A 16,479-nucleotide genomic window follows, 5' to 3' on the forward strand; every position below is an offset into this window, starting at 1 on the left:
ACATACGAATGCTTGATATAACACACATACCAGTAATTCAAGATGTATGTAATTATTTTTATTGATTTCGGTTTTCATTTTCAGAAATTCCTGAGTGTGCAATAGGTCACTCCGCCTGTAACAACATCCATATGTGTAATGCACCTACAGCACGAATAGCTTCAGCAGGTTATCCTCATACCTACTTCATTAGAAGCAGGTGTGCCTGGCAAATCAATACTCCAGTTGGGACCTTCATTTCTGTCAAATTCCTTCACTTTGATGTGCCGTCCTGGGATAACTGTGAATCGACGTACCTCAGCATATATGATGGGCTTACGGATAGGAACGATCTGCTAGGATCTTTCTGCAACTTTGATGTGCCACCCACTGCATTAATAAGTGGCTTTAATGAGCTGTTTGTCAGATTCCAGGCCGGACAAGAAGATCCTGGTACTGGATTTCTAATTGAGTACAACAGTGAAGTGTTTATGGATTCAAATTCAACGGACGACATGTCGGGTATGTCAATAATGTGTATATTCACTTCATAATAATTATATTAGTCTTATATTACTGACCAGTTTTTAGGACATTCAGGAAAAATACATACCAAACTTACAACAGGCGTGTGACGAATTTGTATATCGCTAAATATTCATGAGTGATTCATAGTCAAAGAAGTGAGAATTATATCGTATATTTCAGCACACTGCAGAAGTATTGGTCTAAGGGTCTTTTTGTCTTTTCAGTTTCCGTAAGTCTATTGTTCAGATACGAAAACGCAAGGGATTCAGTAAGTTTACTGTAAATCTGACTTCATTGTTAACTTTGAAGTACCAATCAGGTTATTTCAATAGAGGGGATGCCTATGTCAATAAAAGCGGGAGAGACAAGGTTATGAAACACCGGTGTTAACACCGGTGTTTTTAATGGTCTAGCGCCCTCTCGTCTGACATTTTTAAATTGATCTACATTAATTTGACAAAATGCATGCCAATCCGAATGACAAAGTCCACGTTTTTCTATAAAAACGTTGAAAATAAGCCCTTAAATCACAAAAGGTCCGATTATGAGCTTGTCGCACCCCAATGCACTTGTGCAGGGCCACAGTTTCGCCCTTCCCTCGTATCAATGTCCATCTCCCTATTTTGCTTCCTCCTGCCCCCCCCCCCCCCATGATCAGTCTCCCCACTCCCTCCCCGGTCCCTATTAATTCTTCTCTTTCTAGTCTTTCCGTCTCTCCCTCTCCTCCCTTTCTTCCTCACCCCCTCCCACTCTCACTTGTTCAGTCTCAAGTATCCCCCTCCCTCCCTCCCCCTCCCTTGCGAAATTTATCAGTATGATCCATGACTGAAAATAAGCTCTGCAAAAATAAACATTTAAAATAAACCCGAGTCTTGCATATAGGCCCAACCAATTATCAGCTTGCCATTGGTACGAATGAATAGAATACATTATCTTTGCTCCAATGCAATTCTTTTGTATTGCATTTCAATATGAAACATGATTACCAAATCGCCACTTGTACGCGCCTCATTGGGAGATATTTGACTATTTTAGACGCTCGTTTCATCGACAATATGAAAGACTTTTGCTTATAACTTGGCAACATGGTTAGTATATATTTCAATGCAAGACTATTTTTACGAGCTACTTACGTCTAGACGTAAGTGCATATACACCAAACACAAGTCAATTGAAGCCGTACAATTTACCGCGAATTTAGGACCGTAAAATTTAGACTCTTCTTTTGTCTAGATTAGCACCCAACCGCACATCTCAAGTATTTATGTCAAAAATCAATATAACTTACCAAAACGAAAACTGAAATTCACGAGCTTCAAATTTTCAGTAATTAACAAAAGGCTAGAATAAAAGATTGGTCACACCTGGGAGACTACCACTTCAGAATAACAATGACTTACAAAAACGGATACGGTTACGGAAACAGAAACTGAAAAGATAAAACGACGGAAAGTATTGGTCATTATCTTTGGTGACTTTTATAAATTTGACAAGGTATTAAAGTGTCCGCAAATAAGTTCATCAGGATTGTCAATGAAATATATATATAGTGCAAAATTCTTCTTAGCAAATCCAGAATTAGATGTTACATACCTCGATCAATGACAGTTTCGTGCTAACACGTAGCATTTACTCGGATGGGAACAATCAGAAATTAAGGACAGCGAACAGAATAGAAAGAAGAGATATATCAAGGAAGCCATCTGGATAGGTAGCAGCCGTCGAGGTGTAGGGATTGGTCATTCAATTTGAGAAAGTGCTAAGTGTTAGCACGAAACTGTCATTGATCGAGGTCTGTAACATCTAAGAAGAATTTTGCACTATATAAAGGTATTAAAGTGTTTTGTGTAGGACTGATATAAATTGAAATTACATTTTAAAAATTTAGAAAGCCGTGTTATTACTATGAGGTATGACCTAGTTTATGCAGTGCCAACATAAGGATATCAAAACTATAGGCTCTAAACTTCTAAATCGGACAAAAACAGGCAAGACGTTAATTTATAGAGTTTTAGCTTAACATGCTCTCAGCATGGTGTTATTTTAACAACATTACTTTCCAGGAGAAGTATGTCTCGAAGGCTGGCTTCCATGGAAAGGAAATTGCTACAAATTTGTTAGAGAAAAGAAACCACTAAAATGGACGTCAGCTGAGGAAAATTGCAAACAACTTGGTGCAAATCTTGCTAGCATCGGTAGTGAAGAAGAGATGAATGTTGTCCATTCGTTGTTGATAGAAAACAGGGCCCCAAGATGGTCGAAGTGTTACATCGGTACGTAAATACCTGTAGGTAATTAGAATCCTGAAAAGTGAAAGAAGTGGTAGTAGAGTTATTTCAAACATTACAATTTCATATGCCAATATACTTACATCTATGCGTAAGCCAGTCACAGCAGAGTAATATTTTAAATTGGTTTTACTGGCAAACGCACAAAAGTCAGCAGTGGCATACACAAATAAGTCCTTTGTTACAAACGATTTAGCCGAAAAGAAATACATTTTCCATCATGACACCTGTTACCAACTGTCAACATTTGGCAACCAATTGCCTCATGCAGGCAAATATCACTTTCTGAAATCGGTTACAGAGAACCTACCTTCCTACTTAGCTGTATCTGTTGGATCTTCATATCTCTAAATGACGTTTGCCAATGAGCTGGATTCAAAAGAACGTTTTTCCCTATCACCAGAATCGTCAAACAGTAATATAAATATAGTAGTAGCATGACGTTGCATTTTAACCACAACAACATGTTTAGTTTATCGTTAAAAATATATTGCTGATATAGTTGGCATGGAATGACACCTTTCTATTTGCATATCTAACGTTGCACCTTATGTGATTATCAATCCATACTTGCATTACAGGTCTAAGGTTGCTAGGTTCCAATAATGAATATAGATGGACAAGTGGACGACCAATGAGTTACACCGATTGGTTTGCTCCTCTGAGGTATCATGAAAAAGTTTATTATTACTGATAATATTAACTCCCCTTTTAATAAAATTACTTGAAATACTATAATTGGAAGTCTTTAGAACGACAAATACTATGTTAAAGTAAATTTAAACGGGAGCAATATTATTTATCACAGCTTAGATAAATGGGATTTACGGCAACCCGATGGTGGGAACTTAGAGGCTTGCACAGTCATTGAATTGGCTAGCCTACATTCAACGAACAATTGGAAAGATGTACCGTGTGCTTCGGAAGAGACTAACCAGTATGTTTGCGCTATTATTGCTGAAACAGGTAAAAGATTATCAATTTCAATCTAATGATATTTTAATATAAGTTTCATTAGTAATAAACTGAATATCAGATTTCTGAATATATATAGTTTGGGATGCAAACGATGTAGGTATCCATACAGTCCCTCGTTGTTCTGCTTTGATACAATATTTAGTTTGTACAACGTGGAAAAACAAGCTACATACATTTATTTGAGACAATTGTTGAAGATATTCCGTGGCTGTAGATGTTAATCTACCGTTTTCAATGTCTTATCGGAACATGTATATACATGTAGATGTATGATGTCATATAATTACCAATAACTCCTTTATTTCTCACCTTATCTCATTTATAGCTGGAAATAGCGATACGTCTGACACAGAACTATGGCCACAAGGGATTGGTAAACAAAATATCAATAAGTTTCTATTTCAAGATAGCTAAAGTTGCTTGCATGGCTACTCATGCTCATACAAAACTAATTACAGAATTAATTTATGAGAACATTCAAGTCGAATGATATGTGTGTCTGGTTTTAGTATGTAATGTTAGGCGTTTGGGTGTGGTGGATGCTTTTGTGTATACGTATAAAAATAACAAGAAGGAAGAGAAATAGCAGAAAACGAAGGAGGCGAAAGAGACGACAGAGAAGCAGAAGAGAAAGGAAGACGAAGGAAGAACTAAGAGGAACAGAAAAAGAATGTGAAGAGGAGGAGGAAGAAGAAGTCAATCTTTGATGATGTATAACAACTTATTTTGATTTGATCTCTCATAGTTTCCAATGAAAACTGCAAATACACAGATTTCATAACAAACTATGTATGGCTTTGAAACAACTGTCATTATCAATAATGTTCATTCCTTTTTAGAAGATGAATGCTCTGGCACAATGTTCACATGTATCGATAGTGGTGAATGTATACACACGATATACATTTGTAACGGATACAAAGATTGCACAGATGGTAGCGATGAGGATAATTGTAAAATAGGTAAGACTAGTTAAATGAAAGAGACAATGGGCCGTTTCAAGTATTTGATTTACGATTTGTACGGTTGTAATCCGTAGCTATCCGTTGCAATTCCATTCACCGCATTCCACTGCTGCTTTTCATAACCATGATAACAGGCCATGATATTGCTTATGTTATACATGAGTACCAGGGATTTGCAGTGGAAGCATTGTTGTTTAATCCACTCGCACAAGGTTTTGCAGGTTATGTGACAATTTTCTTATAATCGTGTATTTTAAACGCAGATATGACTCGTATCTCACGCCCCTACGAGGTAGATCAATCATGCCTTCGAGGTAGATTTCTTTGTACAAGTGGAGAATGTATATCTATTTCCTATGTGTGTGATTTTACAAGGCACTGCGTAGACAACTCGGATGAAGAATGGTGTTGTAAGTACACAATTTAATAGCCTTCTTTTTTTCTTTATTCACTGTGTTTTTTCTACCATCGTTCGAAATATATTTTTGAAAAAAGGTTGTTTAATTGTCATTCTTTTACCCATATAAAGTATATGTAGGCGTTCGCATGTACAAACGTGCAAATAATAAGAAGCTGTTCTGGCATTATTAATCTCTACTTATAACGGTTGTTTGATGGTGATGACATGTAGAACTGTATTCATTTTTAAGCAAAGTTGAATGCTGATGGCGCTATTTATCTCAAATCTTGTTTACAAGGGGTAGACATTTGTATAATAGCATTAACACATGAAGTAACATATAGCAAGGAAATTTTCAAATTAGTTTTTATCATAAAATGAAAGGAATAATTACTCATAGCTTTGGGCTAAATTAAATTTAAAATATGTGTCAGCCGTAAAGTCGGCCCCGGTCAATTTTGTTTTATTTCGTGTTTAGAAAATATATATCATAAGCTTTAAAATAGTATATCATTTGATTTCAAACGATATCTAGAAGCGGTGAACTCTGCTCCTTCAACAAAATGGTACATTTTTTCGGTTCTACGTGTGTCTCTTTTTCCACATTGCTGGTAATAAAGTCATAATTGGCGGTAATTTCAAATCATCCCCAAGTCAACGAGGTTCAGGAATGTCCTCTCATTGTTATTGTTGGTTATACATAACCCAGCACTTGAACAGGATTTAGCCAAAGTAAACACAGACTAGAGCTATTTAATGATTCTTTATGTAGAAGATTATTATCCTCTTCAGCAATAGGATTATTGATTGGTTTAAACGCTATCAAATGAGAAACATGTCGCGCCTAATTGAGACACCTATGAATACGACCTTCACGCATATTTTGCACTGTATCTCAGAATACAATTTGCCGAGTTTACGGCTCATTCGTAGTGTCCACTCGCATATATGTATATAGTGCCCTCAATTTGCACACAAATGTACAGTTTATACAATAAAAATTACCAACATTAATAAATGACCACATCAAACAACCGTGTTATCATGTTTGATAATTTAAACGTTAACGCTCATCCAAGGACTTCTGGTGAAGTACATTTTGATTTTATCACCAGATCACAGAGCTTGTACAGCGAGTGAATTTCGGTGTTCAAATGGTCAATGTATTGACAGCCATTTTAGATGTGACCTAACACCTGATTGCTTCGATGAATCAGATGAATATCAATGTGGTGAGTGGTAAAAGCGCAATAATTTCATGTTAAAAAAATTTAAATCGCCCCGTTGGTATCAGTTGTATACAGAAGACTCGTTGTGCAATGTCCGCATAAAAAAAGCTACAAACATTTGAGAATTTCGTTGTTTTTCTACACTACGCTAACAAATTCATAATAAATAATGGATCCAAAAAAGTTGTTTAAGATACATCATCTGATCATCTGATCATCTGAACATTTATATTTTACATCCAGGGGAGACGAAGTCAGGCTTCCAATGTTACGATGGATCATTGATACCTTCACATCGGTACTGTGATGGGCAAAGAGATTGTTCAGGCAAAAATTGGGAAGATGAACCAATACAATGTGGTAAATGTTTAACTTTTCTTATTTCTCACAAACTTGAAATTGCTTTCATCCAGTATTCTCTTGGACGTCTTCAGCCCCAATATTTGGCACGTGGGGGCGCTGTTAGCTATTCTGAGCCACTGACACCAGACGGTGTCAGCCGGCAATGTGGTAAAGTTTTTGGTAGTTATACGAATAGAAGCCATAAAGGGTGTGCTTTGTTGTTTTTATGAAACGCAATATTTGCATGTTATCTGCTAGATATTTCCGTTAGAAAAATAGAAAATATAGGCTATTTTTATGAACCGAAGAAACATTGATTATGAAGTCATAGGAGGTTCTGGTTTGATATGCTATTTTCCCGCGCCAAAATGTTGAACTGATCAAAATATTAACGAGTCCTTTAATTAATATGTTGTTTTGTTTTAAACAAACATAATTAATAACAAAAACAACATTTACCACTCTTGATGAATCTATTGATGTTTCTATTAACCTATATAAGCTATTATAATAATATTGTTGCTTTTTTTTGTTAGTGAGCATGACATGCGGAAGCAACGAACTACGGTGTACTAATGGCGCATGTGTGAAGGCCGATACAAAGTGTCAATATGGAAGTGGATGTCGGGATGCTTCACACTTACAAGACTGTGGTAATCACTCATAAGGGTTGCTTACACGGCCCATTCTGATAAAAAAAATAAAATTTGAACTATCAAAGCATATTCTAATACCCAATCTGTACCAATTATGAAAGAGAGTACACACGTATACCCATGACAAAAGGGTTGCTTACACGACCTATTTAATATGATATAAAAAAAATCAAAATTTGTACTATCAAACCATATTCCAATAATAATAAACAACCAAACAATATGTACTTGAATAATGTACCTTAGGAGATGTTTTATTTGTATGCTTACACTTTCCAGACATTTGATATCTGCAATTGTGTTTACTACACTTCCGCTTTTTTTAAATTTCAGAACATTTTGAATGTGACAATACAACGATTAAGTGCCCGTCATCGTACTGTATCCAATTAAGTCATCGCTGTAATAACGTCATGGATTGCCCGAATGGAGAAGATGAAATTGGTTGTGGTAAAACGTGATTTAATCACATTAACTATAATATTCTCAGCTTAGCTATTAAACTGACGTTTTATGTGATATGAGGGCATATAGGGTGCTTGCATCATCGCCTTGAAATTAACTAAAATGAAATGCTATGTTAAAAACGAATGTCTCAGTAAATCATTTAAGGCACAAAATGTTCTTTTCCAACTACTTTTCAAATAAATTTGCTTTCATTTAGAAACATTTAAATGTCCTGGTGCCTACCGTTGTCATGGAAACCAATACTGCATCCAACAGGTAGAAGTTTGTGACGGATATAAGGACTGTCCAGCTGGAGATGACGAATTATTTTGTGGTGAGCTTATTATACATATTCCTTCAAACATAGCATTAGTGCAACACGACTCATGTCCGATCATAATGCAAGATACCAATTGATATTTCATGTGTCATCTCCAACTTCAACACTTCAAAACCTCGATCGCAAAATATAACAAATATCATATTCGAATGTAATTAGTAATTCATATCATTTTCTACATTTTTTTTTTATCCTCCACATGTCTACAAATCTCTTCCCGTTGTTTTGTTCAAACATTTTGGTATGCCTTCTTCCTCTTCCTTCTCCTTTTTGTCGTTTTCTTCTGACTTTTCTTCACCTTCTTCTTATAAGTTATGGATAATTAATTACTTTGTATGTATAAATGTTATTTCAGACCTACCATGTCCAGATCATTGTCGTTGTGATGGCCTGTATTACGATTGTAACGGATTAGATTGGAGTTACTCATCAAGGAATGTAACTATGGACGTGAGACAATTGTAAGACAATTGTTTTATATTATGATAAATGACATTAACATATGATTGCACCAATAATACATCCTTAATTTCATATTTAGTTCTAAAATTTCCTTTCAATGTCCGTTCAAATAAATGACCTGATAATAATTTACTGATCTGTTGAATAACCCCATGCATTCCTTCTTGGAATCTTCAGACCTGTCTACCAGGTCATTTGTGTTGAAGGGCATAGCCTTATTATGCTTATTTATGACCTTATCAATATAAAGATGACTCAATTGGCCTGACGGTGAGATGGTAGAATTATCAATGGAGAAATACGTTCAGATTCTGAAAGTAAGATCAAACTTGAACTGCGAGGGATCTATATTAATATGGCCTGTCCCCGGTGGCCTGTATTCCTAGTCCTTTCCTAGTCTTTTCCCTTTTCCCAATTTCTTCCTTTTGTAACAATTTTCTTTCTTTAAATGTAAAAACTTGACTCCCATCCTCGACATGTTTTCTCCCATGGGTGTCTGCTCGTTAATCTCTTGCGCATGTGCGGGTATGTGTGTTTATTCGCGAGATCGACAATGAGGTGTGGTGTGGAGGTGGTTGTATAATTACGTGACTCATGATCATGATAAACTTGTTATTTTATGCATGTAGACATTTAACCGATGTAACACGAGACGAAAGTGCTCTAACCTCGTCAGGGAATTTGTTGCTGGTTGATTTACAGATATTTAAATCCCTTATAGTGTTGTAAGTATTGGTATTCAGTTTTACTAAACTTTTGAAAGAAATATTTACAAATCCAACTAAGACGCATACCATATTTGTATAACTTTTCAGCACAGACTAATCGAACAGGAATGGCAGAAAATAATTGTAGTTCTACAAAACAATAGTTTTGCTTTGTCAAAACAATATAAAGGAAGTGAAGTAGCCATGATCATTTTGATAAGGCTCGGTCACTTATAATTAATCAAGAAACATTTATACTTAACGTCTTACATTCTATACACATCACATTACAAGTCTAAATTTTCTTGATCATATGTTATGTCATCAGGAACAATTGAATACATAAATACAAATCCCACCCAAGTCCATGGAAAGTGATTTTGATCAAAATAAAAAAAAAGAATGTGAATCATTTTAATTCCTTCAGTTATATTTACCTGGTAAAGTTTTACAGGCAAATGAGTGAGTTAAATTGTATTAGGTATGACGATTACCATTTTGGGGACCTCGTGAGGGGTCATTTTGTATGCCGGACCTGGGTGGTTTTTTGAATCACATAGTAAGTGTATTCTTAACCCTTTGCTCTCAGTCTTTTTTCTTGTTCTGTGCCCATTCAGCTTCATTTCTTAATTTTTTACCACTTATGTCGTCATCACTGTTGCTATCACCTCAATTTAGCACGTCAGCCATGTTGCTCTGTAATATGTGTGCAAAAACCATTTCACATGCTCAATAGACGCACGTAGAGGGTGGATTTGTATTGTTCTTTTATGCATATGATAAGCCTATGTATAAGCAACAATTTCCCATGCTTAACTCAATTTGGCCAAAGTATGGACCTGGGTGGGTTTTGTATTCAGGTATTCAATTGTCATAAAATACTCTTTGTAATACTTTATTTCGATTTCGAATACTTTTGCTTGAATGTTTCGGATGTTGATATCTTCACAGAGAGGTCAGTAGAGCATCCATATCACATGTGCTGCCGGGTGTCTTTGCCCCACATCGTAACCTGCGGCAATTGTAAGTATTTTTAGTGTGTATGTGGGGGTGTGTTTGTGGGTATGTATGTTGGGTTGTGTGCTATTCCCATTATAAATGTATATTTCCCCTTAATTTGTTGTGATGATATTACGCTTTCACCCTCAGCTATTTGTTTATGATTGCAAAGTAGCAGCAGTGATTCAAAATAAACTCCATGTATTTAGTGATTAATGTGTCGATCACCTTCTTTACGCTATAGAACCCATAAACAATTTGTCACATTTTACCAATGGCATAAAATGCATCAAATGTGATATTTGTTAGTACCCGAGGGGAAGGTCAATTTCTGGAAAGCTGGACACAACAAGGTCAATTGATGCAACTGATTCCCCATCTGGGTCAGAATAGCATATGAATATATGAATACAAAAGCCACCTAAGTCCATACTTTGGCCAAATTGAGTTAAGCATGGGAAATTGTTGCTATACATAGGCCTGTCATATGCATGAAAGAACAACTCAAATTCATTCTCTGTGTCTATTGGGCATGTGAAAAATAGCATGTATGAAAGAATCACCCAATTCCATGATTTGAGTCTTGTAAGACATTGATTGAAATCCAGTATGTATAAAAGTTCACTTGTAACACGTTCATTGCTAGAGAATGACTTTTGAACAAAAAATGGGTTTAATAAAGGAAAGTGTGTGGTTTATATTACATGGCAGAATGCTTATCAACATTATACATACCTGTGTGCTTTATTTTGTATTATCTTACTAATGGTAATCTCATTCTAATATTGTTGTCTTTGTATATGATTCAAAAAACCACCTAAGTCCAAAATTTAAAATGAACCCCACGAAGTCCCTGAAATGCTAATCGTCATACCTAATACAGGTTAATCCACGTAATTTGCACGTAAAACTTACCATATTGACCAGGTAAATCTAACTGAAGGAATTAAAATGATACACGGGTTTTTCTCTCAAAATAACTTCGCATGGACTTAGGTGGCTTTTGTATTCATGTATTCATATATTGCCCTTGGCTGTTCGAATACTGGTAAACCGATCATCGCAATACCGGAGAAAGAATTTGAATAATTTTGAAACTTGAAAGGTTGTCACGAAGAATTAAGTCAACTTAATGGGACCTGTAATACATCTATCGTTGGAAACCCCCTTATTCTGTTTGGATTTTTGCTTTCAGAATTCTTTCTGACAATCAAATCACAATGCTACTTAATGCTACTTTTGACGGTTTATCATCATTGCAATTCTTGTAAGTATACAAAGACAAAAACAATTTCATTCGTGAAATTTAAAAAAGTATTTTGATAGTTTTGCGTTTATACCTTTAAATTGTATTATTTACTGATCCTTGGCATTATACACTACTGTGATTTTACAAGTTACAGAAGTACTTCGGATTTGTTGGAGTTTTTGTTGTTTTCTGCTCCTGCTTTAATGCACCATGAAAATGTATCTTTTGTTTGCTTTTAAGGGACATTTCCGGAAATCCAATCACCAGTGTACACAGTGGGACATTTCTATCATTAAATGAGCTTCTCTTCCTGTAAGGAAACCAGCCTTAATATTATTTTAGGTCATTTTAATACACGGTCGTTTCCTTGTGCATTTAATTCAAAAATCATTTATGATGTATTTAATTGGTAATATGTATAGTTTGCATTCAATTAAGCATAATATCAAATTTATATTTATAAATTTATATTTATAAACTGTTGATCCTGTGTATAGAGAGCCATACATGTAAGTTAGTTGTTAGTTGAAAATAAAAGAGAGGAATGAATGATAAAATAACGATATTGACACGCAATTCATCTGTAAGTTAACGAAACGCAATTCACCTAAACTAGTTGAAATTAAACTTAACCAAACTAGTTCTTGTAATAAGTAATAAATTTCATGAATAATATAGTACATAATTGTTACATTTCAGGGACATTCGAGGTACTCTTATCAAACGACCAACTCCTGAAATATTTCAAGCCCTTCATCAACTAGATGCGTTGTAAGTTCTGTAAAATTAATTTGCTTCACTTGTCTCTTAAAATAGAAGGTCTTCTTTTCCTTCATTTTATCGTCTTAATTTATTTTCTCATCTTTTCTGTTAAGCAAACGAATTGAATACATAAGTGGAAGAAGGGTCCAACTCCACCCAGCATTAATGCTAGCAGACAAGTTCTTCTTTGTGTGAAAGGGCTCAAATCCACTCTCTAAATAGTCTTCCAAGTAAATCATGTTTTCGATGGAAGAAAGGCCCAACTCCAAGAGTTGGGCCTTTCTTCCACAAATATTGGGAAAATTATAGAAATGGATTTGAGCCCTTCTTCCTCTTAGGTATTCAACTACCTTTACATCAATATTAAAATATTTTGAATAAATTCATCAACTTCGAAGAGGGCATCAATGGTACTTTTTGTTTATTATGTTGATACTCAACATTATTTGTATCTTCATTTCTTCATACAGATATTCCGACAAGTATGTATTCTGTTGTATGGTAAGAGATTTAGCAAGTGTTACAGAATGTTTACCGGAGCCTGATCAGTTTTCTTCTTGTGAAGATCTGATGCGTAGCCAAGTACTGCGGATATTTATGTGGATTCTAGGAATAAGCGCTCTCCTTGGAAATGGTTTCGTCATTTTCTGGCGAATCATACCTCACGGACAAGATAAAGCTAAGAAAAGTGAAGCCAATATTGTTCAATCCACATTGGTTCTGAATCTTGCAATGGCTGATGGTCTGATGGGGGTTTATATGCTCATTATTGCCTCAGCAGATATGATTTACCGTGGCGTTTATATTGTTTATGCTGAAGACTGGCAGGAGAGCATCATTTGTAAGGTAGCTGGATTTTTGTCAGTCCTTTCCAGTGAAACATCGGTATTTTTTATGACAATCATTAGTATCGATAGATTTCTGAGTATCACTATGCCTTTCAGCCAAATTAACCTTACGCCCAAAACAGCAAAGTGGTCATCTTTGATCATTTGGGGACTTGCCTTTATATTGAGCATTATGCCTGTGTTGGTACAAGGTTATTTTGGTAACGAATACTACGGTAGGTCTAGTGTGTGTCTGGCTTTGCCTCTGACGAATGATCGACCTGCCGGCTGGGAGTACTCGGTGGCTCTTTTTCTCTGCGTGAACTTACTTGCCTTTTCCATCATCTTGATCTGCTACTCGGCAATATATATTGTTGTGAAGTTATCTGCGAGGAATATAACGACCACTAGAAAGAACAATTTGACACAACAAATTGAGTTTGCCATGCGAATGGCGTTCTTAGTTGCCACTGATTTCATCTGCTGGATGCCTATAATCATCATGGGTTTCCTGTCTCTGACAAAAGTTGCTACAATTCCACCGATTGTCTACGTGTGGTCCGCTGTGTTCTTGCTCCCGATTAATTCATCATTGAATCCATATTTGTTTACGATATTAACCCGCGAAATGAGTAAACAAAAGTTGAGGAAAAGCAAACGAGAGACAACCAAAAGTAGCGGATTAACGTCAATGAAAAGCATCTCGGACACGAACCATTCAGGTACGTTGAATCAGGGACCTTGTATGGAGGGACTGGAAACGCCTTCCATCCATTGTACCATGCGAGTTGCTGGTTTACAAATTATCCTCAGTTGAGCAAGCATGAATAATACGTTGATAAATAGACCCTAGTACGAATCCAAGCACAGTTACAACACTGCGCTTGGCTTGTCTTGTTCATTGCGAAATGAGCCTACATGTTTGCTAGTATAATGACAGACTCTAGAAATGCCAACATAAATCTTCAAAGAACATCATCTTAAGAATTATTTCAGTATCGAAATCAGTAGAAGTACCAAGCGTACGGTGTACATATTCCAGAAAAAATATAATTTTGTTTGTTCTAGCATTCTGTATCTCCACAAAATTATCACATTTTGTCTCCAAAATCCTATGTAAATGATTCTCGATGCTACACAGAAATTATTTTCGACAAAGGATAGACATTTTACACAATTTGTCATAACTTAAAAAGATATTGGAATACTTTGATGTGTTTTTGATATTTTGTAGAGCAACATGAGTAAATAATAAAATTCAAACATCGCGCCCTCGGCGCAACTCGCATACAATCGAAGGTCGTGAAAGATAATCTGATAACAATAGCTTGACAATAGCTATCAATAATCCCGTTTTCAGTCCCTTCATACACGGTCCCTGGTTGAATGATGTTGAGGCGTTAGTGAAAGAAAGCCCCATCTACAATAGCTGCCAGGTGTCATATATGTGTACAATATAGAATGCAGAAATTGTGACATGTCTATAGGGCAGCTATTGGATATAGAGCTTTCCTTTCCTAAACCTTCGAAATTAAAATATTATCTGTCTCATTTAAAAATAAATAACATTTGTTTTTATAATCATTTTAATAGCGTAGGAGCATTCAAAACCTATTTGTATGTATTCATTATAGCCAATCTATTCGACCGTGTTTATAACGTAATGACTAATCTACTTAAGTTTGTTCCGGAACTTCTAACATTACAGAGTTGAAGTTATCAACCATGTTACCAACTAACATCGATAAAGCAACTACGCAAGTGATACCCATAATGGAAAACCCCCAGATCCTCTCGAAAGTACTGTATGACCATGATGACGAAGAAGTGTCTCTGACGTTGAAAGATTTGGAGGTGATTGAGCGTGAGATGGAAAAAGCGTTTGATTACTTTGCACAAAATGGGCTTGGAATGAAACCAGTAACGGAAGACGATATATTGATTGACAAGGTATGAACAAATATGGGAGTACTGTTGATTGAATAATGTTGAGCATCATTTATCATGTTTATACCCAAAATGATGTCTTATAACAACACAGGTTATCTTTCTATATCAAAAAGAGAGTTCAGAGAACAATATTAAGGGCATACATTATCTAAGTCAATATATTATTGAAAAATAACACTTTGATATTTTGCAAAAGTTCATTCTATACTTTGAAAACTTCCTTGATTTATTATTGTGAATGAGTTATGTACGTTTTACAAGTGTTGTTGTTTCAGCCTCATTACAAAACTCAACAGGACCTACAAAAGTATAACTGTGATATTTGAAAACTTCTACATTCGCTATGAAATAATCAATGCAATATTTGCCAAAGCTCACAACCATTCGCAAGATACTGTGAACTACCATCAAATCGCAACAGTTTCTAAACTTAACAATCCATATGCTATAACCGATAAGCCTTTCCTTTAACATTAAGATTTAATCCTTTAAAACACTTTAAACATATTAAACTTGCAAGATAATCATTGAGACATATGTGCAATGTTTATAGTCCACAAAGCTGTAGCAATATGGTATTTGTTGTAATGTGAAATATGAAAAGCCTTTGCGGTGATCTTCTCAATAAAAACGAAGAAGTACATCGCAATTTTGGTCGATTTCTTCTCAGTAGTCGAACTGACCTGCCCGGTAAGAACCGTCTGAGGGTCTCTCCCTGTCCAACTCCTAATACACTTTTGCTTCGAGCATTGGGCTTCAACCACCATCGATTTGCGGGTAATTTGTATTTTTCTGTCCAGTTATTAATATTCTACTAGCATGTTGTCTCAATTTTTTGTTTTAGCCATCGGGTGGTGCTGTCACGCAAGCCTTCTTGATGATGAGTGTAAGGAAACCAGGTAACGACTCAAAAACTACGCTATCCAATGACGTTAGCTTACAACTGGATCAACTTCGAGACTTGTTTGTTGAGCTTAAAGGCAGAATAAATACTCAGAAATATTAAATAAATGGAACGTTGATAAATGTCTTTAAATGATAAAACAATATCGCATATCGAAGGCTATTATTACTGGTATATACACTGCGCACAAAAGATATATTTACACTTCGAAAGAGCCTATAATTTGGATGATTGGATCGGTGTATGTCTTTATTGGATGTAATATTATATGTTCTTCTGCACACTTTGACACCTTCTGTGGAACCGCTGCGACAGGCAGAATTTATGTTTTTACCCTCTACATTTTACAATTTTTTTCAGTTCCTTAATTGTTTTAGTTTGCGCATAACTGCGCTTCAGCGACGTTGCATAACCCTGACTAAGTGTATGATCTGTACTTGTTCAGTCTGGTTCCAAGAAACTTGCGG

General features: G+C 35.7%; 1 protein-coding gene across 1 annotated transcript; it reads left to right on the forward strand.

The window, feature by feature from the left end:
- Positions 1-11,540: 11,540 nt before the first annotated feature.
- Positions 11,541-16,114, forward strand: LOC140136476 (G-protein coupled receptor GRL101-like). Its single transcript, XM_072158198.1, has 5 exons — positions 11,541-11,587; positions 12,269-12,340; positions 12,802-13,880; positions 14,867-15,108; positions 15,953-16,114. The coding sequence occupies exons 1-5, from the start codon at positions 11,541-11,543 to the stop codon at positions 16,112-16,114; spliced, it is 1,602 nt and encodes a 533-aa protein (XP_072014299.1).
- Positions 16,115-16,479: the final 365 nt, after the last annotated feature.

This window comes from Amphiura filiformis, chromosome 16 (assembly GCF_039555335.1).
Source record: "Amphiura filiformis chromosome 16, Afil_fr2py, whole genome shotgun sequence".
In the NCBI taxonomy this organism is placed as follows: domain Eukaryota; kingdom Metazoa; phylum Echinodermata; class Ophiuroidea; order Amphilepidida; family Amphiuridae; genus Amphiura; species Amphiura filiformis.